This window comes from Cnephaeus nilssonii (genome assembly GCF_951640355.1).
Source record: "Cnephaeus nilssonii genome assembly, chromosome: 6".
In the NCBI taxonomy this organism is placed as follows: Eukaryota; Metazoa; Chordata; class Mammalia; order Chiroptera; family Vespertilionidae; genus Cnephaeus; species Cnephaeus nilssonii.
Window position 1 is genome coordinate 49,882,909 of NC_137077.1, and position 27,091 is coordinate 49,909,999.

The 27,091-nt window shown below is 47.8% G+C and overlaps 2 protein-coding genes across 2 annotated transcripts; both read right to left on the bottom strand.

The window, feature by feature from the left end:
* Window positions 1-1,870: 1,870 nt before the first annotated feature.
* On the bottom strand, window positions 1,871-11,530 carry LOC307101334 (keratin, type II cytoskeletal 75; the record flags this gene model as incomplete). The annotated part of the gene is made up of 9 exons (XM_079774175.1): window positions 1,871-2,109; window positions 4,013-4,047; window positions 5,416-5,636; window positions 5,778-5,903; window positions 7,795-7,959; window positions 8,623-8,718; window positions 9,064-9,124; window positions 10,279-10,493; window positions 11,045-11,530. The coding sequence occupies 9 exons, from the start codon at window positions 11,528-11,530 to the stop codon at window positions 1,871-1,873; spliced, it is 1,644 nt and encodes a 547-aa protein (XP_079630301.1).
* A 10,292-nt stretch (window positions 11,531-21,822) lies between these two features.
* Window positions 21,823-26,673, bottom strand: LOC307101353 (keratin, type II cytoskeletal 6A). The gene is made up of 9 exons (XM_079774192.1): window positions 26,086-26,673; window positions 25,007-25,221; window positions 24,629-24,689; window positions 24,376-24,471; window positions 24,094-24,258; window positions 23,473-23,598; window positions 22,443-22,663; window positions 22,190-22,224; window positions 21,823-22,077 (listed from the first exon to the last, which is right to left on the bottom strand). The coding sequence occupies exons 1-9, from the start codon at window positions 26,623-26,625 to the stop codon at window positions 21,842-21,844; spliced, it is 1,695 nt and encodes a 564-aa protein (XP_079630318.1). The 5' UTR covers window positions 26,626-26,673; the 3' UTR covers window positions 21,823-21,841.
* Between the last annotated feature and the right edge of the window lie 418 nt (window positions 26,674-27,091).

Sequence of the window (27,091 nt, forward strand, 5' to 3'; positions counted from 1 at the left end):
GCTTCAGAGTCTAACTGTCCCAAAGTCTCCTTGGCTTTTATCCCTTTAAGAACTGGGCTTGGCCGGAGAAGATCAAAGACCACTGTGTTGAGTTCATCTCAATGGCATGTCTGGCCATGGCCCATCTTCCTGCCCCGCTAATCATCATGGGGAACTCCCTACCTAGGGCAGGACTGGGCCTGGGCATTCGAGCCCCGGGCAGGCCTGGGTCCCCAGGCCCCCACTTGCCCAGGTTCTCTGCCACATGCTGTCAACACTCCCACTGTATCTCATCGGCTCCTCTCTTATTGATCTCCAGGTCTTGGACTTTGAACCCAAGCACTTCCTATCACTTATAAAGAAACCCCATTTATTGAGGACTCAATCTGCGTAAGACCATGTGGCAGGTAGTGTGTCATTTGATTCTCATGATAACTTTGTGAGGGTAGAGGGCAATAAAAATTGCTAACATTTCCTAAGCAGCTGCCATGGGTAGCTGTTTTACACCTGCCTTCTCATTTAATCTTTACACAGCACCACGTGGTGGCTATTACTATTCTTTTTTTGCACGTGAAGCAGTTGAGGCATGGAGTAGTTAAGAGACTTGGCAGACCTCAGATAGCCAGTGACCGCTGCGCCGATGTTGGGGCCCAGTGGCCTGACTGCACCTCACAGCGACGGGGAGAGGTGGCTTGTTACAGAGAAGCAGACTCAGGACTTCAAACTCCTGCCCCCTCTACTCCTCTTGTTCCAGCTTTTAACTTGACCCTACCCCTCCACCAGGGATGTTTAACAATTGTTCTTAGTGCCATTTCTCTCCTTCTTGCCATCCTTTCCTTTTCAATCCTTCCCAATTTTCCCTGATGAGAGGGGTCCAGGAGACTGTAAACTCAGGAATGTGGGCGCTTCCGGATGGCTCATTGCTGCAATTATGGGCCTAAATGTCTCCTGTGCTAAGTGAAGGTGCTGCCCCGGGGCTGGCTTTTAACTCCGCTCCTGCCCTGTGATTTCTCTGCTCAGGTCTGCAAGTTTGAAGCTGTCAGGGAACAATGGTCCTTTTGCTGGCAGAGGGCTGGGCCCCCGAACCTACGTCAGTGTCCTGGAGGAACAGTCTGGCTTTGGGAGGGATGGCATTGCCCTGCATGACATACGTAGCGGGGAAGCTGGGCAGAGCTTCTGCCCGGGGGCTGGGGCTTCTCAAAGACAACATCCCAACGAGGGGTAGGAGGAAGTGGGCAGAAGCTTGGGTGCAGAGTCTGCCCTCCTGTCCTTCCCATCTCCCCCGAGTCCAGCCTTCTGAGCTCTGGGGAGAAGTAGGGAAGGAAAGTCTGATGTGCTTTGGGTACTCCTTGTGTGAGGCCTTGTGCTGGGAGGAGGAGGAGGAGAATTGTTCTGTGCTCCGTCACCATTCTAAACAGAGGGCTGGACACCAAACACATTACACATACATTTAATTGACACATTCCAGAGAGGGGAGAGAGGGAGCCCTCACTACCAGCAGGCAGCTTATAAGCACCGTGAGACAGGGGGCCTGACAACCTGGCATTAAGACGGTCTGGGAGACACAGACTCCTCATTTCTGCATCTGGAGGGAGGGAGGGAGGCGGAGCTGAAGGGGAGCCTCTATAAGACAAGGCTAATGTGAATCTTGAAAGTCTGTGCTCTGGCACGGAGAGGGCTCCATGGGCAGTCTGGGGGACTGTCAGGAGGGCAGAGGCTGGCTCAGGTTGGAGATGGGTTTACCAGGATGCCAGGCTTCCTAGCAGCACAGGTGGGCCTTGTGACAGGGAGAAGAAGGAGAAGGACCCAGGTGTCTAGGGGCGCGTGCACACAGGCCAGGTCGGTGGGTAAACTGGTTTCAGGACCCAAGTGAGAGAGTGGGTGGCTGCACTTAGTGTTTATAGCTCTTTCGGCTAGAGGACGTGGTGGAGACAAACTTGACACTGGAGCCATTGCCCCCGAGGACCCGGCTGCTACTGGCACTGAAGCCGGAGCCTCCCAGCCCCGTGCCCAAGCTGTGCCCACCACTGGTGGTGAAGGAGTAGCCGCTGCCCCCACTGAGACCCAAGCTTCCACCTCCAATGCTGCTTCCACCGCCGTAGCCACTGGAAACAGTGGAGGTGACCACAGCTGTGGGAAGAGAGGAGATGTGGTCAGATTCAAAGGCAGGAGAGAAAACACGGGGGTGTCAGGGCCTGTGCCCTGAAGTTCCTGGGGAGGGAGGCCAGGGTGGTCTCCTCAGGCAGCTGTTAGCCTCCTAATTTTCCTGACCGTGTAGTGGGATCACTGTGCTATGCCTCAGCCGGGTCCTCTCTGTGCAGCAGCTCCACGTCCTCCCAGTCTGGAATGGTTTTCTGCCTCCCCTCCACTACTCCGTGCCTCTCTCTTCCGTTCAGAACTTAATGGAGACTTCTCTCCTCTGGGAAGCTGTTCCAGTCCAGCTGCCTTCCCCTTTGATCCTGCCCACTCCCCCCACCCCCACCCCCGCCTTCCCTCCTCCCCCCCGCCCCCCGCCGGGCTGCGCTGTCCCATCTCCCTCTGCGGACCCGGCTCTGGTGTCTCCCTTCCTTCTGGAAGCTCATAGGAAGGCACACACGTGCTTTCCTTGGTGCCACCCAGCTCTGTGCTCAGAATCCCAGAGGGGTCTGGAATATTATTGATAGACCAAGTGACAGATAACCATTGGCCAGCCACCACCTTAAACATCTAGTCTCCTACGTTAGGTTCTTGAGAAGAAAAGTTGAAATAAAAAATAGATTCTGTTATGGGATGAATTGTGTCCTTCAAAAAATACGTTGAAGTCAATGGGACCTTATTTGGAATATTTGCAGATATAATCAAGTTAAGAGGAAAATCATTAGGGTGGGCTCTAACCCAGTATGACCAGTGTCCTTATAAGAAGAGGGAAGGTGTCCTAATGTGAAGACAGACACACAAGGACATAGCCATTTGACCACAAGACAGAGATTGGAGTGGTGAGCCAAGGGTTGAAAGCAACCACCAGAAGCTAGAAGAGGTGAGAGGGCATTCTCCCCTACAGGTTTCAGAGGGAGCACGGTCCACTGGCACCTCGGTTTGGGATTTCTAGCCTGCAGACTGTGAGACAATAAACTTCTGTTGTTGTAAGCTACCCAGTGTGTGTGCTTTGTTGTGGCAGCCCTCAGAAACCAACACAAACTTTCAGGTGCTTTCAAGGGAATGGAAACTTTAGAGGCTGTGCCGTCCATTCCCCAAATTAGCGTTGAGGATCTCTGGAGACACTAGACAAAGACATCAAGGATGGACACCTGGGTGGTTGAAAGGCTCTGCCTTCTAGAACCATCGGCTAATACAAGCAATGGCTTTGGCGAACCTCACATAGAGAAAACAAAACTCACTTGCAGAGTGTATGTTGTAGAAGTCATTTCTGTTGGCCTCAAGGTGCCAGCACTGAGCTCTGAGTGACCTGGGGGTTGGGCCAGTTTGCTAAAGCTTCTCATTCCTCAGCCGCTGCACCTCCCTGCTATGTGTATGGTGCTCTCACTGCCCTGAAAACCCTTGGTTACTCTCTGTGGTTATAATCTACGGAGTTAAGACAAGCAGTGGGGCTTCTTCCCAAGTTGTTCCGGGAAGAGGCTGTCTAAATAACAGTGCCCTTGTGCTCAGCATGAAGCTCCCTCCAAAGGCTGAGGGCAGAGCAAGAGCTTTCATAAAGTCTGTCCTCATCGAACACGCATCTCTGAGCAGTAGAAGCCCCAGGGAGAACAATGTGAAGTCCTGGGAGAGGGGAGGTGTGGCCTGTGGGTCTTCTATGCAGAAGGAGTTCAGCAAATCTCCCAGTGCCCCTTTGCGGCACTCACTCACTTACAAAGGTCAGTATTGTGACCTGGAAGACTCTCTCCTAAGATGGCTCTCTTTTTAACAAGTTCAGAACGTCAAACCTTCTCAAAATGAGCCCTTTTGGTGGGACCCCCTCCAATGCCTCATGTGCGCCCACCACCTCTCCATCCCCCAATCACACAACTCCAAATGACGCAAAGGATGTCATACTCACAGATGTTAACTGGAGAAACACCCTCTCCACTCAGCCTGATTGGAAGAAGGGGGGAGAAAGAGGTTACTATTGTGTCCAGAAGTTTGTGGGCATTTGAAATGACATTTTTGTAATTGTTTTAAATGCATCAAAACCACTTGATTTTTATTGCAGAAATAGTGGAGGTTGCAATTATTTAAATACTAGTAATATTAAAAATAATAACTTAATGAATGAAATAATGTGGAGTTTGAGATTCATAGGAGTAAAACCTGTAATCCCAGAAACCCATTTTTGGTTTAGACTAGGTAGACACCTTATGAAAATTAAAGCCATCATACACTGGTGTCCATTGAAAATGCAGGACTTGTCATAGAACAAGAAGAATTATCTCTGAACAATGGGCCATTGTCGTGCACTGGGCAGTGCTGAGGTTATTATAGGTGTGGAGAGGAGTCTGAGTCATAAACATAACACTTGCAATAATCAGTCTATTATCGTGGTAGCAAATAGAGTAATTTTGTCTTAGCATCTTGAGGACAGAACTGGCATTCATTTATAAATACACACTTAGAACATTAAAAGAGCTAACAATTATTGGGTACCTGGTACCTACATTCTGCCACTTAATTCTCTCAACTCCATTAAGTAGGTTTTATTATCTCAGTTTTATAGATGGAGAAATTCAAGCTCAGAGCGGTTAATTTGTCCAGCATCACCATTTGAAGCCAGATTCATTGGACACCCAAGCACATATCTTTGGCCACTAAATTGAATGACAACTATCATTAAAATGCACACTTTTTGTATACCCTGCATTATTTTAAGAGCATCATGTATAGCCCCTATATTAACACTCTTAAGGACATATGAGTTAGAAACGATGGTTATCCCCATTTTACAGGTGAGGACACTGAGGAATGGAGAAGTTAAGTAATTTGCTCTGGGTCACACAGCTGGTAATTGGCAGAGCACAAAGTTACCACTGAGCCAGATCATGTGACCTGCTCTCTATTATATCTTTGAAGAAACTGAGGGCTGGAGAGGGGATAGTGACTTTGCTAAGGTTGCACAGCCTGTTAGTGGCAGGCATGTAAGCCTAACTCCTAGGACAATTTATTATCAGTCCAGAGCCTTTCATACCACACATCCAGCCCTGCCACATAACCAGATTTCTCCTTTGATAGAATTTGATTACTTAGACCTGATCAGGTACTAGATTTCTATGCGGTGCTGTAAGTAGTTATACCTCAAACATGGGAATTTGATAACGATTCACTAACATGAAAAAAAATTGCACCTGTATTCTTTGTCATAATTCAATTCCACCTGCATTTTGCTTTCCTTTTCAGGTGAGGAGAGGGCTGCAGCAACCTGAGCCCCTAGGGATAGCCAGACAGCTGGGTTACTGCCTCTGCCCTCACCTGCACTCCTCGCCCTCCAGCAGCTTGCGGTAGGTGGCGATCTCCACGTCCAGGGCCAGCTTGACATTCATCAGCTCCTGGTACTCGCGCAGCAGCCGGGCCATGTCCTGCTTGGCCTTCTGCAGGGCTTCCTCCAGGTCCACCAGCTTGGCTCGTGCATCCTTGAGGGCCAGTTCTCCGCGCTGTTCTGCGTCAGCGATGGCTGTTTGCAGGCTGGCGCACTGTGAGGAAAGGAAGAAGCTGAGAGCCTTCCTGGTAGCCCCTGGACATGTGGTGCTTCTTGGTTGGAGTCCCATGCACATGGCAGAATGACCCGGGAGGAATGAGTGTGCAGGGAATTCTTGGCCCTGCCTAAACTTTACCTGTTTCTTCACATTGTCAATCTCGGTTCTCAGCCTCTGGATCATCCGGTTCATCTCAGAAATCTCTTGTTTGGTGTTTCGAAGGTCATCACCGTGTCTGCCCGCCGTGACCTGCAGCTCCTCATACTGAAGGAACCAGAGCAGAGTCAGTCATCTGGTCAAACGCCAGGGCTGGGACTCCCTGTGTGCACAGCCTGGCCATCAGCGCCACAGCAGGCCCATCCATTCACTGATCATTCACACATTCCCTCACTCATTTATTCAGGTGGTATTTCTTGATGGGCATGTACTAGGCTTTGGGAATATCGTAAAGAACATAGACCCCTGCTTACAGCTTATTGGGGGAGATAGACATTAATCAAAGCAGCATATTATTGAATATATAGTTCCAAACTGAGAAAAGTGCCCCTTAGGAACTTAACAAAGTCCTACGAGAGTGTAATAAAGGAATATGACCCAGATATGGAAGTGGGAGAAGCGATCAGGGCAGTCTTTCCAGGGATGGAGATGCTTGAGCAATGCTCAGAAGGATGGGAGGGAGAGAGCTAAGCGACTGGCTGGGGAGAGACCACTCCAGATGGGAAACAGCCTCTGTGAGGACGCTGGGGCCTAAAGAAGTGTGGTGAGCTCTGGGAATGAGAGGGACTTGGTCACTGTCCTTGGGAAGCTCCTGGTCACAGAACATACATCCAGACTGACTGTGATCATGAATTTTGGTAGCCCTCCAGACACCACTGCTGGGGAAACGGGATAACATGCAAGGAAATTGTGCTGGGTGGAGCCGAGGCTGTCGAGGGCCCAGTTCTGAAGACTTTGTAACAGAATCTCCATCTCGGGTAGCTCCCCATCTCATCTGGGTGCACATCCAGGACATACTCATTTAGGAGAAATAAATGCACCCTGTGTTGAGTGGACTGGAGTGAAACCCACACCTTTTCCAACGAAAGAAGGGCCCCTGCCTGAGCGATTATCTGTTGGATTTTGAAAATGCTGAATAGCTCAGCTCCTGTTTCTGGATACACACAGTTAAAGGGAACAACAGCATTGACAACGAAAGAAATAATTTGCTGTAAATTTCAACCACTCCACTTGGGGGTTAAGTGTATTTCACCTCCACTCATCATCAAAGGGCTGCCTTTGCACTGTGCACCCCTGTCAGCTGACTCCCTCTTCCTTCCCACCACCTTGCAGGGGTAGGGACTAAGGCATGAGTGCACAGAGCAGGGCAAGGGATAGGAGGCAGCCTGTAGGTGAACAGCTGCCCCCTGAAAAGCGTCTGAATCTGTCAGGGAGCTCATCTCATCCACTGGACTATCCTGCTTACTATAACCTCCACAGCCAGGCCTTCTTGCCATCTGCACTTCTGGACAGTAGCTCTCCCTGGTTGTCCCAACCTCCCTCTTCCAGATACAAATTCTCTTGCTTAGCAAAGTGCTAATTTCTGCCTTCCAGCCCCACAGAACTGCTTGCTCAGCCCTGAACACCTTGCTCAGCACTCTTGTATCTTGCTGCTTCCAAAGTGGATTGAAAATGCACCTCTTCTTGGAAGCTTTTTGTTGATGTTGTCTTTTCCCTTCCAAGATTGTCTATTCACTTCATGGTCTCCCAGACCTTGGGTTCTGTTTGCAGTTTATTCATTTACAACTCTGTAATCTGCTTGGCATATTGTAGGAGCTCTATAAACATGTACTGAATAAATAAGCCATTTAGAAACAGCTTTAGGACTGTTTCTTGAATGTTTTAGAGTCTCACCCAGCCCCCAACCAGATCCTAAGTGATGTGGGGGTGGTGGCTGTCCTGAGAGCCTAGCATCGCCTGACCACATAATAGTGTGCATGGGTGGGTTTCCATACACATTTCAAGCCAAGTTTTCATAGGATCAGCAATGCTTCTGCCAAGTGGAAAGAGATGGAAATGCTCACATGTTTCTGGAAGCTTGTGGCAAATAGTTAAATGATGATTTGGGGCTTCAGAAAACACTAGCCCTGGACCCTATCACAGAGGTGCCCACACGCACCTTGGTCTGGTACCATGACTCAGCCTCAGCCTGGCTGCGGTTGGCAATGTCTTCGTACTGGGCCTTGACCTCAGCGATGATGCTGTCCAGGTCCAGGCTGCGGTTGTTGTCCATGGACAGCACCACGGAGGTGTCACTGACTTGGGTCTGCATCTGGGACAGCTCCTGCAGGGTCAGTAAACTCAGTGTCATCAAGCCATGAAAAGAAGGGATCTTGAAATCATGAGGTTGACCACCCATCAAGGTCAGGAAGCCCTCCTTTAGCATTCCTGGCAGGGAGTCTTCTGCTCTTCCCTGGGCACTCCCAGCATTTATGGGGTTCCTTGACAATAGAGGGTTTCTTTAGGATCAGATGATTTTTAGGGCCCTCTGCCCCCTGCACAGTATGTTTTTATCCCTCCCTGCTTCTCTCTCCCTCCCACAGGCCCAGATCTCTTGTTTCCAAGTACAGTGCCCAGAATGAAGCGTCCTCAGAGGTTAAAAAGTTGACCAGTGAGCTGAGGCACAGCTTGCCTTTCTGAACTTTTCTGGGAGGGGGAATGGAAACGTGAGTCTTGATCCCTTGGGAATGCTACCTGGGATTCAAGAATCAGCACTCTTTCCTCAATATGCTATGAGGTGGGGGGCATAAGCCTCACAGCTGGAGTAGGCTTTAGTGTGGCAAGATTTTAAGCAGTTCTCCTGGGTCCCCCGACCTTCCAAACCCTAGTTTGGAGCACCTGGGGCACAGTGGCGGATGGGGACACCATGGGCATGATGCTCTCTGAGGCACCCCTTTCTTTCCAGGGGCCAGACCTAGGGAGGATAAACACATTTTCAGGCTCTTACTTCCTCATAGAGCATCCGTAAGAAGTTGATCTCGTCGGTCAGACAGCTGACCTTGGCCTCCAGCTCCACCTTGTTCATGTAGGCGGCATCCACGTCCTGGAACAACAGCACAGGGTGCTCCTCTGAGACCCCAGCCACAGCAGCAAGTCCAAGAGAAGCTGAGCAGACTCCTCTCTGGCCCTTCTAGGTTGGATTTTAGCAAACTCTGCATCTGGGGTTGGGGGGTTAGGGGGTGAGAACTAGAGGATTGAGTTCCCTGGGCTAACAAAACCCTATGCAGGGGCAGTGGGCCATAAATACAGAGGGAACATTTTGGCAGGTTTGAGCTCTCCAAATATTCTCCAGGTCATGTGACATTTATTGAGTGGCCCAAGGGTTGGGTCGCCCCACACTCCCAGATTCAGTTTTGAATCTTCTCCATTGAGAGACATTTCCACCCACCTTCTTCAGGGCCACAAACTCATTCTCAGCAGCAGTGCGCTTGTTAATTTCGTCCTCATACCTGTGAGCAGAGGGGGGTGGGGGTGTGCTATTGAGCAAGGTTTTGATGGAGCTCTTCCCAGGCTGAGGAGGAGGGTGCTGGTGCAACAAGAAATCCCCTCCAGCTCTTCTGCTCGCCTGTGCGTGACTTGGGGTGATTCGCTTAACCTCTACTTCTCCCTCTATAAAAGGAGAATAATTTCTTCTGCTAGACGGTTACCCACCCCCCTTCTTCTTTCTTTTGTAAGACTAGAAGGTGAGCATGGAACTTATGGAAATAGAAATATGTATTTATGCAACTCTATCTTCTTAGAGATGTACAATTCGAATTTAAAAAAAATTTGTTGCCTCTGCCGGGCTGGCGTGGCTCAGTGGTTGAGCATCGACCTATGAACCAAGAGGTCATAGTTCCATTCCCAGTCAGGGCACATGCCTGGGTTGTGGGCTCAATCCCCAGTGTGGGGCGTGCAGGAGGCAGCTGATCAGTGATTCTCTCTCATCATTGATGTTTCTATCTCTCTCTCCCTCTCCTGTCCTCTCTGAAATCAATAAAAATATATTTTAAAAAATTTTTTGCTGCCCCAAGCGCCTGCTGTAAACTTTGTTCAGGACAGTGTTCCTGGTAGATTTTGGTATATTTTCACTGAGCCTCAGGGCAGCTGTTTGAGCAGTGTGCTTTTAGCAATTAAGTGTAGCTCTAACTCAGAAACCAGGGCTAAGGCAGCTAAGGGGTCAGTGGAGGACCACCCCTTTCCCCTGGATACATCACCGACTGTGGCCTCGGTGATCGCCAGTCAAATTTAGCCTCCCAAGGAGGACCAGATTGCCTCATTTTACTCTAGTGTGCATCCTGGGAAGTGCAAGCCATCTCAATAATAGAGCCCGTGTCCAGTGGAGTTAAATAACATGCTCACCTTGAAATAATATTATACTTTCCAGAGTAACAATATTCTGTTAGGTGATATCGATACCCCTTTGTGGTTGTGTAGACAGGGAAGATTAGGCTTCTTATTAATAGTGATGCAGGGGATGGGGGTGCCTCTGCCACCTCCCACCATGCTGTCTTCATCTTACGGGATAATGACTGCAAGTTCCAAACCTCCCAGCTGATACTAGCATTTGCTCCTTTGCACCCAGAGATGACTGCGTGTGACCAGAAGCTCATCTCCCACCTACCTGACTTTGAAATCTTCTACGACGTCCTGCATGTTCCTCAGCTCAGCGTCCAGCCTGCCCCTCTCACTGGTGACGCTGTCCAGCTGCCGGCGGAGGTCATTGAGGTAGGCATCAAAGAAGGGCTCCAGGTTCTGCCTCACCGTCTTGGTGCCCTGCTCTTGCAGGAGGGTCCACTTGGTCTCCAGGACCTTGTTCTGCTGCTCCAGGAAGCGCACCTGGAGTGGGAAGGAAGAGAATGAAATCCTGAGAAACAGGAGAGACTTGAGAAATTAGTTGGAGCCAGGTACTCCAATTAATGAGGGAAAGAAGGAAAGTATACTTCTCACATGACACCCGTATGTCAACTATTTAATTGACAACTCCAAAGTCAAGATGAAAAAGCCCTTGAAGTTACCCCACAGTTCTCAGAGGCTTCCATAGAACTAGTATAGAGCCTCTATTCTTGGGTTGACAGTCTCGACAAAGCCTGCTCTGGGTTAGGTTCGTTGGCTTAGTGGGAACTCCTCCTGCAAAGGACAAGTTAACTTTCCTGGTGTTGACTGAACCAGCCCACATGGCTCCCAAGCAGGATACAGAGACATTTCCACAAGGCCCCTTGGAGCAAGCTGGTCCCACTTGCAAACACCTCACCCCACTGGGAGGCGCCTGCTAATCAGACGTGCTTAGCTGGGAGGTTGTTGCATTGCTGCTTCCCCTCTGGGCCGGGGGCCACTCCCAGAGGTCCTGCCAGCTCAACCCAATGGAGCAGAAGCAGCTCCTGGCTCACCTTGTCGATGAAGGAGGCAAACTTGTTGTTGAGGGTCTTGATCTGCTCTCGCTCCTCTTTCCGCACTCGCTGGATGGTGGGGTCGATTTGCAGGTTGAGGGGAGTCAGGAGACTGTGGTTGACGGTGACTTCTTGGATGCCTCCAGGGGGGCAGACAGGGAAGCCAGAACTCCCATAGCCTCCGCCCACTCCACCCCCATAGCCAAAGCCACTGCTGACCCCAAACCCACTGCTTGCCCTACCACCAAAGCCACTTCTGAAGTTGTTGCCACTCCCACTGATGGAGACCCGCTTGGTCCCCCCTAGGTTGTAGAGGCTGCGGCTTCCAAAGCTGGCCCCCGGACCACTGATTCTTCCCAGCCCTCCACTGCCCCCTGTGGTGCGGGCCAGAGAGGCTGAGCTGAAGCGAGGGCGCCCGGAGGCTGAGGTGGTGCTGAAGCCCCTGCGGCTGCCGGTCTGAAAAGTGATGGTGGACTGCCTGGACATGGCTGCTGCTCAGAAAGCGGGGCAAGAAGAGCTCCTGGCGCGGGTGTGTATGAAGGGGGATAGAGAAGACAGGGTATCTGGGGAGCCCCAGGCCCCATGGCTTTTATGGGTCTCTGGGAGGGGCGGGGCAGTGCCAATCAAGGCCTCTGATGGCATCTTCTAGGCATTTGCCAGCCCTGAGCTCACACTCTGCTCCCCTCTGGAAATGGTGTAGGAGCCACTGGTTGGTTCCCTGACACGCCTCCCCCATGTGCAAAGTCCTTTCCAGTCACAACTTGATCAGCAAGTGAATGAGAAGCACATTAATTGCTTTCAGTCATGTCCTAACCATGCATCTGATAATGGACTCAAAAAACACTGCCTCATTTCTAAACCGCTTTCTTAGGCCTGGGACCGACTCCCTCCTGTCCAAACATCTTGTGTCATTACAAGTGACGGCGATTTACTGTTTCCTGTTCCTTCTTATCCCTTAGCTATGCTTCCCACCCCTGAGCATTTTCTCAGCTATTATTGCCCAGTCTCCCGCCTCCCACCAAGCTGTCTCTCCAGATCTTGAAAATCCTGCTCTAACCTCATCTTTCTCAGGAATCCACTGAGTTTTGATTGCCCCTTTATTTTATTCTTAAGCTTCCATCTCTATTGTTCAGGTCACAGGATATTCTGGAGCACCTGGAGTGGGAAAGAAGAATGTGCACGTGCATGTATGTCCTGTCTATTCCAATGCAACGTGACTAAAGACCAGGCCCTCTGTGCCGTGGAGAGAAGCCATGAGAGTAGACAGACAGGGTTGAATCCCAGGCCTGCCCTGTACTCGTTGTGAGCCCTTTGGTCAATCACAAATGTCTCTGAGCCTCAGTCTGGATGTCTATAAAGACGGTTTTCTGATGAGTATTCATGTGTGAAAACAACTTTTGCAATGCCTTGACCATGTGAGTAAATGTTCAGTCTTCTCTCCTTCTGACACTATCAAGCCAGTATGAATGAAGTGCCAGTCCATTATGAATTTGAAAGAAACACAATACACATTCTTTTTCTTTTTTAAATATATTTTATTGATTTTTTACAGAAAGGAAAGGAGAGGGACAGAGAGCTAGAAACATCGATGAGAGAGAATCATCGACCAGCTGCCTCCTGCACACCCCCTACCGGGGATGTGCCCGCAACCAAGGTACATGCCCTTGACAGGAATCGAACCTGGGACCTTTCAGTCTGCAGACCGACGCTCTATCCACTGAGCCAAACCGGTTTCGGCTACATTCTTTTTCTTTTATAGAAAACTCATGGTCCTGTTGGGAAGATGACTGTGAAGCCCACTAGGTAATTTATGAAAAGGTGGTAGACAGCAAAGCACTCCCTCCCTGCTGCTTGAGGCTGCTTAATTCCAGAAGTCTCCCAGACAGGCCACTCCTCCTACTGAAGGCCAGGGTTCCCACTGTTTAATCCTTCATCAAAGAGCTCCAGTGGTTGCACCAAGTAGAGGATTTTTCCTTTTTCCCTGGTAGTCTTATTGACTGTGCCTGCTTTCCTCTATCTGGCTAAAACTGAAGAATCTACAAGGCTCCTTGTTCCCCTTTCATCTGCCTCTCATCCCCCTGTCTCTACCCTGGGGAAGTCAGACAGAGACATTGTTAGATCCCTTTCATCTTGCCGACTTCTTGCTCCTTGCAGTGGTTTTGGAGAGTGGCAGAGTGAGAGAGGACCTGAAATGCATTTAGTCTCCTTTTTGTGGATGAGGAAGCTGCATCCCTGAATGGAAAATTAAACAGAAGGACATTGCCTAGCTAGAAGTAGAGCAAGATCCCATGGTCTTGCCACACAGGTGCCCTTCCAGAAGCACACCGTAACTGATGGGCTGGCAGACGCTTGGCACCTGGAATGGCAGCTTGGCACTTAGAGGTGCGGATCTCTGTTGTCTGAGCTAGTTCCTCCTTGGAGCCGAGGCCAGGGGGTGGGCCTCTCCTCCATCAAGAGATTGTTTGAGAGTCTCAGTTTCCACAGGGAACCTATGAATCATAGCTTTTGTTGATAGAGGCCAAGAGGAGCACAGGAGTTCTCACCTGGTGGCCAGTGCTTCCAGGTCCTAGCTGGGGTGGTGCATGCGTCTGGGGTGGAAAGAATAATTGTCTTTGTTTTCTGTACTCCTTGCACGATAATCTTTCTTCCAGAAGAAGGATGCTTGTTTTCTGAGCCGTGCTGACTAAACCCTTCAGAGCTTCCTGTGAAACAAAGGGTCAAGGCCTGGGGAGTGCCTTAGCGTGCATGCCTATGGGAGTGGGAACTGCCACAGCTTTCTCCCATCAAGTCTCCCGAGCGGAAGCTGGCTCCCTCTTCCTTTCCTCCTGGGTCATTCATATATTTCCCGAACCCCCCCACCCCCCACCCTGCCCCCAGGTGCACCCAGCCTTTTCCATTCTTGTTTCTCTTAGCCATCACTTTTTGTCTGGAGTGGCCCAATTCCTTCCTTCTTTGCCTCCTCTCTTTAATTTTTTCACCTGGATTGGTGTTTCCAAAACTGGATTGTCTTACACACTGACTTCTGTAAGATAGATGGAAATAGGTAAGTCTTTTACTTCCCTTTCTTCCTCACTCTCTCTTCTGTGACCTTTGACCTTCATTGTCATCTTTACCCTGGTGAACAATGTCTACCTAAACACCTAGACCTTGTAGCCAGTGTCACTACCCCCTTTAAAACCTCAAAACTTAGAGACTAGGAACACTTTCTTTTATTTTATTTTAACCTCCAGTTTTATTCTACTTAGAACTCACCCCCAGAAGCCTTCTCAGATAAACTGTGCACAGGCACTAACCTCTTTACATTGCTCCCTGAGAACACCCATGTGTGGCTTTCACATCAGTGTATTTTTCCACCTGCACTGGTTTTCTGGTGGTCTGGATGTGAGTTTACCTCTGAGGTTTAGGGTGTTTCACAGAGAGAATTGTGGCAGAAGTTCAGTTGACACAGGTTGTCTAACTAAAGAACAGCTATGCATTCCTGTCTGTTCTCCAGATTTCCTGAGTCTCCAACTTTGTATTATTGGGTCTTTCTTGGAGGAGTTTCCTTGAGGTTTTGGGGAGTGGTGGATTCAAGAGTGAAGGTATTGGCTCTGGTGCCTAAGGCTGGGAGTGCCAAACTCTTTGATGTCCTTGCTCCCTGCCTGTTCTTCTCAGGGTGGTCTCTCCCATCCTCAGAGGGACCCTGAGGCCATTGATTGTGGTGGATTTCAAGGAGACTGGGCCACTAGGGCTGTGGAGGTCAGTGGAGGTATACCTGTCCAGGCGAGGGAGTGGAGGGTGCACCAAGGAACTTTGGCTTCCAACCAAGTCAGGGCCAGAGGAGGGCAGGCTGGATGGGGACAGCAGGTATTAGGTAAACTCCTAGAGCAGGCTGACCTGCTGCACAGAGGCAGGGTCCCTAGGCACAATGTTTAAGGACTCAGGCCCCTGCCATCCAATCCCTCAAAAGCTAGATCCCTCCCAGACGGCGCTCTCCTACTATCTTGGAGAGCCCTGTCTGCAGTTAATAAATGTATATTAGCAATTACTTAGTGCCAGGTGTTTGATGTTCTAAGCACAGGCAACAGAGCCGTGAAAAGACAGACAAAGCCCTCCCTCCTGGTGCTCACAATGAAAGGGAAAGGGCAGCAGAGGCCATTTGGAGGTGCAGTCATAACCTGGGTCTCCCAGTTTACAGCTCCTAGAGTGTAGAGAAGATAGTTCCATGTGGTGACACCTGAGACTCCCAATCAGAAACACTTTTCACCTTAACTATTCATGTCAGGGCAGCAGACTTCCTCAATATTTGGTATCTCTAAGGTGCACCCAGCCTCTCCATGGTGGTCAGACCCTCCACCTCATGGACCCCTTTGTTCCCGCATTCAGTGGCAATATTGTTCCCCAAAGGGACTAAATGTGCCAATTGACCTCAAGAAACCACCAACATTCAGGACTTGGGACATGTACTTGCACATGGCCAGACCTCACCTGATCTGCTCCCTTTACCACCCACATAACCAGGCATTTCACTTGGGCCCACATTTGATGGGCAGGTGGGTGCAGAGCTTTGTGCAGGTGAGCAGGCAACCCTCAAGTTCCCTTCAGTCAATTTTAGCGGCAAAATTGGGTGCTTTTTTCCATTCAAACATGTGTTTAGGAGAAACAAGATGGAGCAGCCCCTTCCCTCCATGGTCAAATCCTTTAGACACATCCAACAGGTGTGCACATGCTAAGCATGGACACACATGTCTTAGGAACATCCACAAAACAATAATCCACACACAAACATGTTGCTGACTGGGTGCATAGGACAAAGAAGTAAAGCAAAGGTACAAAGTCAGTCTTTTAAAATCTGAAGGAGACCTTAGAGATGAGGACACCAAGGACAAGAACATACAGCCATTTGGTAGCCGAGGCAGAGCTCCTGATTCCTCCTGATGCCCACACCCCAAGCTTCCCTCACATCATAGAGCTCAGGGAGAAAAGCTCCCCATTGCCTGGGAAGCACAGTTGGAGCCCTTCCTATAGTGAGAAGGTCAGTGCAATGCTAGCATCTTAAGGGCCTCACACTATACCCTCACAGAAAGCACCTGAAGGGATTTAGACAAGATTATTCCAGGTGCATCTTGGCCATTCCCCTCTGACCACTCTAATGGCCTAATTTTTCCCAGGACAGGAGCATTTCACCAAGTCTCTCTGGTTGGTGCTCAGGGGCTGCCATATAGGGACATTGCTGGAGAGGAAAGTGGGGGTGAAATGGGGTGCCCCTGCAGCTCTTCCTGGAAGGGAGTGGCATGACCAATCATAGGATGGAAGTTGAGGGCTTCAGATGAGCCTTGCTCTCCCTGTTGGCTCTGAGGGTCACATTTTGGGCACACACAAGAGGACGTAGCCTCCTGAGCATGGGAGGAGAGGCTGGGGAGCTGGCTTGGTTTAACATTTCTCATGGATAAATCACAGAGTGAAGCCATCCAAGAATACTTAAGATGGGATTGTGTTTATCTGCTGAACGTACACTTACCTTGTCTGTAAAGCTGTGTTTCTGTCTGAGGCATCTTGGTGATGCATCATTCACCTGGGTGTTTCCATAGGCAGAAGCTTCTGGGTGTGGGGTCGTGTTTTCCACCATCTCCCAGAGGGTTGGGCCCATGGGACAACCAGCCTTGGCCTAGGAACCCTTGCTCATTCTGGGCAGGCTGATGCCCAGCTGACCTGTGGGCACCAAGTGAGCACACTGATAATAAGGATGGTGACAGTGACAATGGTGCTGAGACCACAAATCGTTAAGCTGGGGGAGATTGACTCAAGGTCGCTGGAGAAGGGTACCTCTCAATTGCTCGATTTAAGAGGGGTAAACAATCAAAAGTCCAGACACACAGCGGGATGAAAAATTACAGCCCACGACTCACTATTACAAAAGAATTTGTTTCTTTGAAGGACTCAACAGAGGACTCAATGAGCCGGCTCTGTTTGCACTCAACGTGCAATTGATGTGCAGCTTTGCAGAAGGCTCCTTGGGTGGGAAATCAGACATATTTCTGGAATCTGATGGGATGAAATAGTTTCCACTGAACAGACCAGCACCATGTCTGTGATGCAGGTTACATCTGAGTGACCAGGACACTGCTCTCACTCCCTCTCTGGAAAGAGGATAAAATGCTATATGACCCCACCGGCAGAGATGGCCCAGCACCCTCTGTGTGACTCCCTCCCAGGGGAAGTTCTGGATGTGCTCCCATCAGGCCAATGAGAGACACCAATCCTTTTAAAGGAATACTTCAAAGTGCTTTTCATTTGCCCCAAGCACTGGCTTATTAAGCAAGAGTTGGTCAACCTGGAGTGAGCCCAGAGACTAATGAAAATGACGAGTGAATTGGGAAATAGGAAGTGTGAGGAAAGGGGAAAGGCATTATGGTAGGAGACCAACCTGTTTGTTGTTGTTGTAGTGACCAGGGAAAACACTTGAACCTTGGCACGAAAAATTCAATTTAGAATCAAAGGGCTTCTGTGGTCTAATTGTAAACAGGGATACCCTTTCTCCAGAGAAGTTGTGACATTTTTTTTTTCTGTAATGATGTAGAGGGTGTGATTCTGCAATGAATGGAATTCTTTTTTATTTGTTTATTTTATTTTCTTGGAGCATTTAATGTCTCTCTGAGATAAGCAACCTGTACTCTCTATTTTGATAAGGTTGTTTAGGCATCATGGTATTTTGTGGATTTAGTTTTAAAATATGATTTTCCTATTTCTTTAAAAATTTTCCCTTGAAAGAACTGACATCCACTTAACCTCTCTGAAGTTGGACCTGCCATTGATCACATGCTTTTATACTTTGCACACGTTGCCCTTGCCTTATGTGGTGTGTGTGTGTGTGTATAGTTTTGGCTCTGCCAGGAGAGAGAGATTTTTTTCTAGGGTAGTCACATAATTCAGTTGAATCTAACATGTACCTAATATGTACCTACCTTCCTGTAAATTATCTGTAGGGTCCAGAACCCAGCTATGCCACGGGTAATCTTACACTGTATTGCTGAATGACTTTGCTGGATTGCTGAGTGACATTGAGTATGCATGAGCAAATAATCACATTCTACTCACCACTCCCTCATTACCAAAGATAAATAACAAGTCAGAGTAGGGAAAATAAGGCTTCAGAGACCAGTAAGGCCTCTCAGAAAGAGAAAAGACAAAATAAAGCTTGGATCGAGTCCAGAGCTGGAGGAGGAGAGAGCAGTAAGCTGTGCCAGCTGGGGCAAAAGCATCATCCCTCTTCCGCCTAGTGTGGGCTGGGATTCTCAAGCTCAAGGGCAACATGGCTTGGTGTTTGCCCTCAGTGTGTGAATATGGCACCAACTGATGTCATCATCCAGCAGATGCCCCGTTTAGTGAGCACCCTACTCCTATGCCTGCTCTTTTCTTTCCAGGGGAATGGTATCTCCACCAGAGGGCATGCAAAGCAAGAAAAGGCTAGAGTGCTAGGGGAAGGCCAGGTCAGTCCCTCCTTGTTCTTACCTGCACCTCTCCCCAGGGCCAGAAGGTGAACTGATGGAGCCAGAGTCTGGATGAGACCACACCTCCCTCCCACGGGGGAAGAGCGCAGATTCTGAAAGGAGGCAGGTTGATTCTTGGATCTTGGCTCTTATTCATCTTTTATCATTATAACTGGGATAAAGTTCAGCAAGGTGAGTGGATACAGAAATCAATAATTCTCATGCACTACCTTTTAGTGACTATAAAATATGATAGGAAAGAAAGGGTTCTAATTCACAATGCAAAACCTCTTAAGATACCTAGGGATACCTAATAGTAGCAATAACAACAACAAAAATGCACAAAAATAGCCAGAAAATACTGAAAAACAAACGAACAATGAGTAGGAATTGCTGTATAAGAAATCAACATGGAATAGAAAGCTCTAGTAATTACAATGGTGTAATCACACAGAAATCAATGGGACAGAAGAGAAAATCAGCATGTAACAAGAGTGATATTTCAATGGGAAAAATGAGGATGTTTACCTTTATGTAGAGAAAAGTACAAAAAAGAAAAAAACAATTACCCAAGTTCCCACTCCTTAGAATTAGTCACTATTAATATTTTGACTTATTTGCTTTCACCCTTATTTCCATGTTAACAACTTTTAATAGGTCACATATATAATAAATAAACACAATGTCCTTTAAAAAAAGTCCATGGCTCAAATTCCAGCTAAGATGGCCAACCAGCTGGTCATGCTGTCTCCCTCCCCCCGGGTCAATCCTGAGAAACTGTAGAACACATGGAGGACATGAATAGGCCTGGTGTAGAAGAGAGGGGATGGTTAGAGGAAAGGGTCTTAAGTTTGGTCTTTGCCTATTGTCTGCCCCTTTAAAGTAGAGATCCCGAGCAGCTGTGCCCTGTCTGTAGTGCAGTCCAAGAGCAGATCTACTTCATAGGTAGAGTTGCCAGCGTTAGCAAATAAAAATACAAGATGCACAGTTCAATTCGAATTTTAGGTAAACAACAAATAATTGCTTAGTGTAAGTATGTTCCATGCAATATTTGGGACATACTTATGTGAATTTATTTTAATTGTTTATGTGAAATTCAAATTTAAGCAGGCATTCTCTATTTTGTCTGGGTGGCCCTATTTATAGGTGATTGAGATAGGTGTCTGCTCTGAGTATCAAGCTTGCTGGCAGGTAGTTGGGCTCTGCAGAACTGAGTACTCAGCTGGTCTTCACTCTAGGGAGGTGAGGGAGGCCTGTAACCTACTCTCATGGAGCTTCTCATGTAGAGAGAGATAACCAGAGTCTGAGACTGTATCATTGGGAAGTTTCCCTATTAGCTTCTAGGATTTATACAGCATGGCAGTTCCTAAGCTCTGCTTCCACCATGCCCTTGATCTCGATCTCAAACCCTGTGTCTATATAATAGAAGGGTAGGGAGGTCACTAATTATCAAAAGTCTCTTTGCTCCCCAAATTTCTGCTTAGTGACCAACTCAAGCAGCAAGACTCTTGCCAACCTGCAGGCAACCATGGAACAAGGCTAGACCGTAACTTGACTCATGACCTGGGGCACAGGGATTTTGCCATGGTTTCAGATTATCAAAATATTATTTTAACTGAGTTGATTATTGTTGTTATTAGGAGTTTTCCTTGCCTATTTATTTGTTTATTTATTTATTTATTTATTTATTTTTGCCTATAGATAAGATTGGGTATAAAATACCTGATTAGCCAAATTCTAGAATAAGCTTGTACAAACATGGCCTGAATGGTAGAGTCCATTTCTGTCTAAAAGTCAAAATATAACCTTGACACTGATATCTGGGAAGATTTTAATGAACCTCCAAAATCTATTTTTGCTTACCAAAATTTGCATGCATCTTTACACTGAAAATGTTTTTTGGATATCTGATCACAAAAGGAGATTGTTTTCAGCCAGAACCACCTCCTGCCTGTCCACATGGACCATCGTTCAATCTTATCTTTCTGCCAATAGCTTTTCAGAACAAAGCTCTGAAAAGAGCTTTTATTAATATATTTTATTGACTTATTTTATTTCAAAGTTATGGAGATGTAATTAACAGACTATCAAATTTACAGGTCTATAAATTTTAACCAGCACTTGTCAAGAGAACTTCTTCAGTGAATCCAACTATCTTTGGATGCAAAGGAAATCTTTCCCAACTCATTTAGCACTATGTGGCTTTATTAATCCATCTACCATGATCTGGGGATATTTCTCTTCTGTACCAACTGGTTTGATACATCTCAAGATGGTATATACTAGTAAGGGCAACAGCTTTGTGGCAAAAGTCTTCATTATCATAGAGAGGAATCAAGCATTTTGCCTTCCTACCAACTGGCCTCTGTTTTGCTGGGTCAATACCGTGTTTGCCTGTTTCTGTGTGGGAGTAGTGAGGGGTATCTCTGAGAGTCTCAGACAGCTGGGTGGGGACCAAGCCATCAAATGATGGAGCTTGAAAAAAAAAACACCCCTCAATTATGAGGTTATGCTGATTTAGGTTACAGGACCCTGGCTTCCTTTTCTCTAACACACTTCATTCTGAGAAAGAGACTTGAATGGCAGAGGACTGAATAGTTGTTGGTAGTCATCGACTCACAGGATAGCTGAGTATCACACAATGCTGACTGATGGAGTTGGGCATGAAGCAAGGTAAATTGTCAGTGGGGCTGAGAAATGGTTCTCTGAACATGAGGATCATTGTGTGGTATGAGAAAGTTTCAGAACCAATACACAATCAGAGATACAGTCTAACACAGAATCTTTGTATTAGAAATATGCTTTATTGAACACAACAAAAGAAAGCAAAGAGCAGAGAAAAATATTACAGGGATATAACTCTGTACATGAGAGTGTTGTGTCAATACCATCTAGGGACACTGATGGGAAGATAACTTATTTGTCCTAAGGACAACTCTTGTGTGGAGTTATAATGAGCAGGGCAGTCAGACAGCAAAGGGAAGATTTCCCATTCTGTAGATGATGTAGATCAAGTTTCAATTTTCATGGGGCATAGGTCATTTTCTTACCAGAATTATGGCAGACTGATATAACTGATAATAATATGGGAACATCAAAAAGATGTCTACATGTCTGCATGACACTGATAGTTGACCTTCTTAGGGTGAGTAATGAAAGCTCAGATCTAACAGGAATAGATTAAGGAAATGAGGATTAGGCAACTTCAGCTTAACCCAGGGGCCAAGAGAAATCTGAGACAGGAGAAAAGAAGCAACCTGAAGAAAGGGCCATGCAGCTGCATAGGAGGACTTGAGACAATGTGGGACCAAGAGCCAACGGGAGGCCTTCAGTGCTTGTAGCCCTTCCTGCTGGAGGATGTGGTGGTGCTGTATTTGATGGTGGAACTGCTGCCCCCAGCAGAGCTGAGGCCACCCCCAAAGCCTCTGCCACTGCCAGAACTGAAGCCACCTCCAAGGCTGTGACCACTGCCATAGGAGTAGCCGCTGCCTCCGCCCAGGCCAAAGCCACTGCCGACACCACCGGCACTGCCATAACCACTGGAGACGGTGGACTGCACCACAGCTGTGGAGGGGAGGGGGACAAGGACACACAGACACGGTGAGCTCATTCTGCCAGGCTGAGTCAAGTCAGAAGAACTCAAGGGTCAGGGAGGGAGGCAAGCAAAGATACTTACAGATGTTGACTGGTCCAACACCTTCCCCACTCAGCCTAGGAAGGAGGAAACACAGAGACCATGAGACCTCAGACAACCACCACTGGACCAGTGTGTGAAGCCTCTATGTGAGGACCAACCAGGGAAAACTGCCTTTTCCATGGTTCTCTGAGAGTAGTAATTATGGCCATCACTAGGTGCTTTAAGTTTGTGCTCACTGGCTGCACATCATGGAGAAGCACCCAGATGATAGAGGAGGTTGTGAGTTGCCCACCTGCACTCCTCGCCTTCCAGCAGCTTCCTGTAGGTGGCAATCTCCACATCCAGGGCCAGCTTGACATTCATCAGCTCCTGGTACTCCTTCAGGAGCCGGGCCATGTCCTGCTTGGCTTTCTGCAGGGCGTCTTCCAGCTCAACCAGCTTATTCTTGGCATCCTTGAGGGCCAGCTCCCCACGCTGCTCAGCATCAGCAATGGCAGCCTGCAGGTTGGCGCACTAGAGGGGGAGATAAGCAGAATGAACTTGCAATGTAGTCCTCCAGAGGAGACTAGCTGTGCTTCCTATTTCCCAGTGAGGAAGAGAGCCAGAGCCCAGATGGCATGGAAATGCAGCTCAGACCCTTTCTTATCCAGTCTTTGTCCATTCTGCAAACCTTATCTAACTTATGACTCATCTGAAAAAACTTGTGCCCCTTTGTATTAACCACCATGCATGAGGATGTGGGGGCTGACTGGTGGAAGGTACTACAGCAGATATAGATCAGGGGACAAAGGAAGAAATGTACCCATCAGCTTGTTTTGAATATTGACAGCTTTTGTTAATCTCATATAGCAGCCACACTAACTTGTAGACAATCACAAACATTCTCATGGAGGTGATGCGTTTCTTCCACCTCACAATTTTAGGTGACACTGGTCTTTGTCAGGTGTCTTTGCTTGACTATCATTTTTTTGACCTTGAATCTTGAGCAGATTTGCACCAATCTTCCTCACTTCCTGGCCTGCCTTTTCTTTCCCAGTTTCCTCCATTCCCAAATCAACTGTTCTCATGTCATCTCTGTTCAATCCTTCTAGACTATATTTTACAGCTCTGACAGGGAAAACTGGTTTTGTCCACCTGTTTATATCATGCTCTTGGGTTGGGATCTATCTTACCTACCTGTAGGAACTCACTCAGGGTAGACACTGCATGGTGTCCTCTCCCTATTGTCTCCCAAATTCCCAGGAATCACAAATGATGGTTGATGACCATGTGGTGGTCTAGCAAGGAAAGGATGCTTTTATTTTCCTTAGTCCCCACCATACCTGTTTCTTGACGTGGTCAATCTCAGATCTCAGCCTCTGGATCATGCGGTTGATCTCAGCAATCTCCTGCTTGGTGTTGCGCAGGTCATCCCCGTGTCTGCCAGCTGTGACCTGAAGCTCCTCATACTGTAGCAAAGAGGGAGAGAAGCTGATGTATATGGGCGTTCACATGTTAACAGTGACTGTCACACTGTGTCAGGCTTTTATTAAATTAAACCCAATGGCTTCTCCAGAAGAGATTTTAGGAAATGATGATACTAGGTCATTGGATACTCTACACTAATCTCAGACCAACCTTGTCATGAAACCACTGCCTTTCTAGTTCTCTTTAGAACCAGCAATGTCCTGCACTGGTTTTCTGAGAGGCAGCATCAGTGTGAAGCTAATGCAAAAATCATTAGATTCTTATCTACATTAGCTTTTCTCCTGCATGGGTTTCTTTGACTTACCAGAATTGCACATAAATTCTGTCAATATCTACTCTATCGTTGCAGGGTATATATTCTGTGAGAGGACACCAGCTTCCTTAGAAGTACATTTTCCCTGTGAAGTCTGGTAGTCTTACTGGTATTTAGGGAATGAACACAGGAATGACTCAGCAGCTGTCCACTCACTGCTCACCTTGGTCTGGTACCAGGACTCAGCCTCAGTCCGACTCCTCTGAGCAATCTCCTCATATTGGGCCTTGACTTCAGCAATGATGCTGTCCAGATCCAGGTCACGGTTGTTGTCCATGGAAAGGACCACAGAAGTGTCTGAGATGTGGGTCTGCATCTGAGCCAGTTCCTGCAGAACATAAGATGGTGAGATCATTTTCTCCTGTAAAGTTTACAGGCTTCCCAATTCCAAGACCCTTTTGCAGAGCCCCATTAGAGTAACTCAAATGAAGTTGGAATTGCTTACGGCTTCATAGAAGGCTCTGGTGAAGTTGATCTCATCCATGAGAGCATCTACCTTGGCTTGTAGTTCAACCTTATTCATGTAGGCAGCATCCACATCCTGGGGAATAAGCCAATACCATGGAGTCAACTGAGCCCTCCTTCCCCATCTGCCCATCTTTTAGCCTCCCCACCTCTTGTCCTCTCAGAAGTGGGTAGGAATCCAGATTTTCCTCCTTCTGCAAAGAAACATGAACCCCTGGTTGTAATCAGCTCACCTTCTTCAGAGTCACAAATTCATTCTCTGCGGCGGTGCGCTTGTTGATTTCATCTTCATATCTAGAATGAGAAAGGCCTACGTCAGTGGTGAGAAAGACAGCCTGGGGTCAGAACTTTCCATAATGGATATATCCAAGGGCAGCTTTCTTGACAGTACGCCTCAAAGATTATTTCTGTGGTCCCTAAATTGTTTCCTTTTTTATTCTCCCTATGCACTTATACGGCCTTTTGCTTCATTTCTTTCAGGTTTGTTTTTAAGCAACATTTGTGATTTTCCTTTTTATGGACATGTTTTGCTACAAAATCATGACCACATGTCAACCTTGTCTTGAAGTGTGCAGTTCTGGAAATTGACTCCATATCTCTCCTTAACTCACTTGCTCTTGAAGTCCTCCACCATGTCCTGCATGCCCCTGAGCTCTGAGTCCAGGCGGCCTCTCTCCCCAACGATACTGTCCAGCTGTCTCCTGAGGTTGTTGATGTACTGCTCGAACAAAGGCTCCAGGTTCTGCCTCACAGTCTTGGTGCCCTGCTCCTGCAGCAGGGTCCACTTGGTGTCCAGGACCTTGTTCTGCTGCTCCAGGAAGCGCACCTGGAGGAACAAGTGGTTATTTGCCAGACAAAGGAAGGAAGAAAGTCATGTGAGTTGTCAGGTCCCCAAGCAGGCTTGTGTGGTCACAGCACTAGGCTGCTAGACATTGTATAGAGGCTCAAGCTGACAGTTCTGCTCCCTCAAACTGTTTCCATTCACACCCCACTGATCTCCGTGAAGTTCCCCCATGGACACAGAGGTGCTCTCACCCTCTAAGTAACGGAGCCTACCAAAGACTTTCAACGTTTCTCCTGTCAAGTGCAATCACACATCTAGTTTAAAGTAGCGTTTCCCTGATATAAAGCACAACATTTTTATTTAGTTGTGACATAGCTAAATGTTCAGAATCTAATAATTAAAATTTAAATCTAATTAATAAATGGATTCCATTCTAACTGCCCATTCAGTGCATGAGTGTCCTATAAAACATCCTCGTTGAATGGTCATTCTCTGTTTCTAAAACCAATTAGTGTTTCTATGAGACATGTAAATGTTTCTGTCTTTTTTTCTAATCCAGCTAGAATATCCTTTTCTTTTCTTTTTTCTCCACTATCCAAGCTCTAAAGCAGTTTTCACTGGAATTTTATTTTTAATGTCTTAGATTTTCCTCTGAAGGTAAAGTTAATTCATTCCATTTTCTCATTGCTTTATCTTTGCTTTAGGGTTATAAAAAGTTGAGAATTCTTTCTAGCCTGGAATGAGGGACATTTAAGATATTCAACAGCTCTAAATGATTTCCACCAGCTTCTGCCTATCAGATCCCAGGAGGCAGCCAGTTGGAGTATCTTTTCCCCTCTACCCTATTCTCCCCCTGAGAGGACATGTGTTGGTCCTCTACTTTGGGGGACAGGTCCTCTGGCTTACCTTGTCAATGAAGGAAGCGAACTTGTTGTTGAGGGTCTTGATCTGCTCCCGCTCCTCAGTCCTCACCCGCTGGATGGTGGGGTCGATTTGCAGGTTCAGAGGAGTGAGGAGATTCTGGTTGATTGTGACCTCTTGGATGCCTCCAGGGGGGCACACAGGGAAGCCAGCGCCCCCATAACCACCAGCAAAGCCAGCTCCACCACCGAGCCCAACGCCACCACCATATCCACCACCATAACCAAATCCACTCCCGGCTCCACCTCCAAAGCCAAAGCCACCTCCAACTCTGCCACCATATCCTCCACTGATGGCACAGCTGCCACCTCCGATGGAAATCCTCTTGGAGCCCCCCAGGCCATAGAGGCTCCTGCTGCCAAAGCCAGCTCCTCCACACACTCCACCGAGGCCTCCACTGCCCCTGGAGCGGGACACAGAGACACTGCTGAAGCCAGAGCGGCTGACCCCAGGGACTCTGGCTGAGCTGGCACTGAAGCCACGGTGGCTGCTGCTTTGGGTCCTGATGGTGGATTTGCTCGACATGGTTCCTGAAGATGAGAAGGCTGGAGGAGGCGCGAGAGGCTGGAGGGTAGAGCTGAGAGCAGCAGGTGTGTGATGCGTTTGCAGGCAGCAGTTTATATATAGTGGAAATGGGCTGGGCTCAGTCCTGGAAGGTGAGCTTGCAGATTGGGGAGGGTTGGGCTTTACAAGCAGTGAGATCACAGCTGGATTATTAGAAAAGTTATGAAATATGAAGATTGCACATTGGCTTCCTATAGTCAGGGGAAATTTTCTTGCCTTCTAGCTTTGACTTGATCTGAGTACAATAAGACTATTCTCAATTCACTGAGCTAGGAGTTAGTCACTGAATCAAACAAAGGCTCTGCATTTTATGCTTGTGTATCAGAATGTACTGAGTGCTCTCCTCTGCAAACTGCTATTTCACTCAGCAGAGATGCTGCAGCTCAATACAGGCTGTTGGATATGCCTAATAGAAAGATTCCTGTTC

Excerpts from the sequence above, each read along its gene's own strand:
- LOC307101353 (XM_079774192.1), bottom strand. The coding sequence starts at position 26,625 with ATGTCGAGCAAATCCACCATCAGGACCCAAAGCAGCAGCCACCGTGGC. Across the intron at positions 23,599-24,093 it reads AGTCCTGGTACCAGACCAAG|TATGAGGAGCTTCAGGTCAC; the intron begins GTGAGCAGTGAG and ends TCTTTGCTACAG. Across the intron at positions 22,225-22,442 it reads CTGGAAGGCGAGGAGTGCAG|GCTGAGTGGGGAAGGTGTTG; the intron begins GTGGGCAACTCA and ends CCTCCTTCCTAG.